The following is a 3,250-nucleotide window of genomic DNA, read 5'->3' as shown; positions in this document are numbered from 1 at the left end:
AGCACAACAAACTGCAGCCTCCAAAATTATCATAAAGTCAAGTCAACAAAAACTAAACATTATAAACTTCATGAAGGAGGACTGTTGTATTCGAGTGCATTAGTTGAAGCTGGGTGAATAAACTGAGTGTAGAAACTCTTACTAACTTGTTCTTCTGTTCAAATATTGCCAATAACGTTGTGCTCTTGGTCACATCAGCAACATCAGCGAGAGCTTTCCATCACTTTAAATTCATGACAATTAAGAAGATTTAAATCTCAGGCTGGTTCTGAGAAACTGATCTGACTGCTGTAAATCTCTCTGTTGATTACCCAAACAACAAACACCAAGAAGTCTCCTGCTCGTTTCTAACACTGTTGTTGTCCCTTTAATGTCTATGTTGAATCAGTCACTGCAGATTAACTTCTGTATGAAGATGTATATTTTTATATTAGATTTGCACTGATTTGATGAAGATTATCAGCTATTTGTGATGATGTTTTTTGTGCCTTTACTTCAGTGTGATTTTGAATGTCGCCCTTCTACTTGAATTGAACTGTTACATTGTGATATCACTTATTTTATTGCTTCCACAGTGTAGCATAGCAGAAACAAGAAAGTTAATAAATATATATTATAACAGGGAAAACTTGAAAGTATAACTTAATTCCCGTCCTTGTACTTGAATTAAAATGCATGCTGGCTTTAGTGAAACAACTTCTGTACTGTTACTGTATTTTGCTGTTTTTGCTTAAATAAAGTACTACTAGATTTTCTGAGGTCATAGGTCACTGATCACAGTACTTTATTTTTTTCAACTTTAAGCATTTACTTTTTATCTGTTTCAAGTATCTTAATGGCACCTTAAATAAAATGTCATTCTCAGTAATATCCATTCCAAATTTACACTCTGCAGTGGAGAGTGACAGAGAAGAGGCAGTGACTGATATTTCAGATGATTGTCTGCAGTTTATGAACGTTTAGAGTCATCAGTGTTTTGTTAGACTCAGAAGAAGTGTTTCCAGCTCCCTCTCAACGACTGAACAAATGTAGAGAAACACCTCTGTGAAATAAATTCCTCTGTTTTCATCAGGGAAAAGAATCTGAAATCCACCTGGACTCTGAGTTTCACCAAATCATTTATCTTGTCCCACTACAAACTTTAGAAGTTGTTACTTTTCTGCATCTTTCCTCTCAGAGCCTGTTCACCCTGTTTAACACATATAGGTCCATTTTAGCAGCAGAATCAGAGACCAGCAAGGGTCCTGCTGATCCAGTTCAGCCCATTTTGAGACCCATCTCAGGGAAAGGGTCTCCATTATCAGGAGCCTCTGATGGCACCGTCCTGCAGCAGGTCCAGTTCGTCAGCAGTGAGTCTTTTAATCTGTGAATTCAAAATGTCTCTGGTTTGTCGGCTCGACTTCAAGGTGGAAAGTGAAGTCGCGGTCCTGCAGCATCCACTATGTGCTTTAGTTTAAAGGTTCCAGCTGAGCAAAACCTGCAGAAGAGACCAGGTTTGCTGTCATCCTGAAGGTCCAGCAGAGCCCCACATGGATTAAAAGCTCTTCCAGGGGCCCAAACAGTGAGGCTGTAGGTTCCAGTCTGCACCACTTAAAAAGAGTCCAGGTTCTAAGCGGTCCTTGATAGAGACGTGGCAGGTCATACAAACATTCAGGGGTATTGCTACACATAAAGCTCCGCTGGGGCACAGGCCCCCTCATCCCCCATGGGGTTTTTTTGAAAGTCTGCAACGTATGTCCTTTACTAGCTTCCCTGAAGTCTTGTGCAGACTACACGAATTTCATGGCCGTGCTGTTCACACTATACAATTTGCGTCTTGTGACGGGAGTCTTGAAGTCTTTGTGGCATTCACACTACGTGACTGATCGGTGACAGGGGGTCACACACTACACATGTGTCACCCGATGTTGGTCTCCAAACCACGTTTTGTCAAGAAAACACACGTGAAATGTGAAACGGGAAATGACGCGAACCTACACATAAAACAGCTGTTTGTTTTTTATAAAGATAGCAATTATAAAGACAAAGAATATGTGTGAAAGGATGGATCAGCACACGCAGGTAGCAGGGATCGTCTGAGCACCAGAGAGAGCTGGAGGTGAGTAAAAAGTGTTTTGGTGAAAAAGTAGCTGCCTGCTCTCGTTGGCCGGATGTGGATGTCTGTGTTAGTGAGCACTTCTCCTTTGCCGAGATAATCCATCCACCTCACAGGTGTGGCGTGTCAAGATGCTGATCAGATAGCATGGGTATTGCACAGGTGGCTTAGTGTGGCTGCAATAAAAGGCCACTCGAAAATGTTTTTGACAGATTTGTGAACAATATTTGAGAGAATAGGCCTTTTGAGTACATAAAGAAAGTCTTAGATCTTTGAGTTCAGCTCATGATGAATGGGGGCAAAAACAAAAGTGTTGGGCTATGGGGCCCTTTTACTTGACTTGTGAGCCATGTAAACAATTTGCCATTGCTGCACAATCACACCTGACACTGCAATGCTCTCACTACAGTCCTCCTCCTGTCTCTGCAATAAGCCTGAATAGAAACCTCATCCAGAAAAATTCAGTGCTGGTTTGAACAGACCTCTGCGCTCTAACTCAGTCCTCATGAAGTCTGATAAGGCTGGGTGCCAATCTGCTGGGTCATTTGGTGGAGCAGCAACTGTTCCATTAGGGTCTGAGCTGCTTGGATCTGATGCTGGCTGTTCACCTCTGGCTGTGCTCGTACTGGCTGAGGCTGCCTGCGTTTTACCTGGGTCTGTGTGACCTGGTAAAGACATGTGGATGACCTGTGCATGTACTGGCTGACGATCCAGCATCTACTGACAAACTTCAGCAAACCCCTCTAAATTATAGATAACAATAGTTACTAGATATAATTGTTATCAGCTGCATCAGGCACATTCAGACTGGCTCCCCCAGGATTCCTTTAATACAGTTTCAAATATAAAATACTATACAGTGGGTACGGAAAGTATTCAGACCCCTTTAAATTTTTCACTCTTTGTTTCATTGCAGCCATTTTCCAAAAATCAAAAAAGTTCATTTTATTTCTCAGTAATGTACACTCAGCACCCCATCTTGACAGAAAAAAACAGAAATGTGGAAATTTTTGCAAATTTATTGAAAAAGAAAAACTGAAATATCACATGGTCATAAGTATTCAGACCCTTTGCTCAGTATTTAGTAGAAGCACCCTTTTGATCTAATACAGCCATGAGTCGTTTTGGGAAAGATGCAACAAGTTTTTCACATCT

The 3,250-nt window shown here is 41.2% G+C and overlaps 1 protein-coding gene across 1 annotated transcript in view; it reads left to right on the top strand.

Moving 5' to 3' along the window:
- Window positions 1–1,369, top strand: part of LOC123987416 — a 5,438-nt gene extending 4,069 nt beyond the window's left edge. Inside the window, exon 6 of the mRNA XM_046076342.1 lies at window positions 1,178–1,369. Within this exon, the coding sequence (XP_045932298.1) occupies window positions 1,178–1,369 (192 nt within the window). The remainder of the gene's footprint in view (window positions 1–1,177) is intronic.
- The last annotated feature ends 1,881 nt before the right edge of the window (window positions 1,370–3,250 follow it).

The sequence above is a fragment of the Micropterus dolomieu genome, linkage group LG01, assembly GCF_021292245.1.
Source record: "Micropterus dolomieu isolate WLL.071019.BEF.003 ecotype Adirondacks linkage group LG01, ASM2129224v1, whole genome shotgun sequence".
In the NCBI taxonomy this organism is placed as follows: domain Eukaryota; kingdom Metazoa; phylum Chordata; class Actinopteri; order Centrarchiformes; family Centrarchidae; genus Micropterus; species Micropterus dolomieu.
The sequence above is the reverse complement of the archived record's forward strand: the minus strand, read 5'-3'. Positions and strand labels throughout refer to the sequence as shown.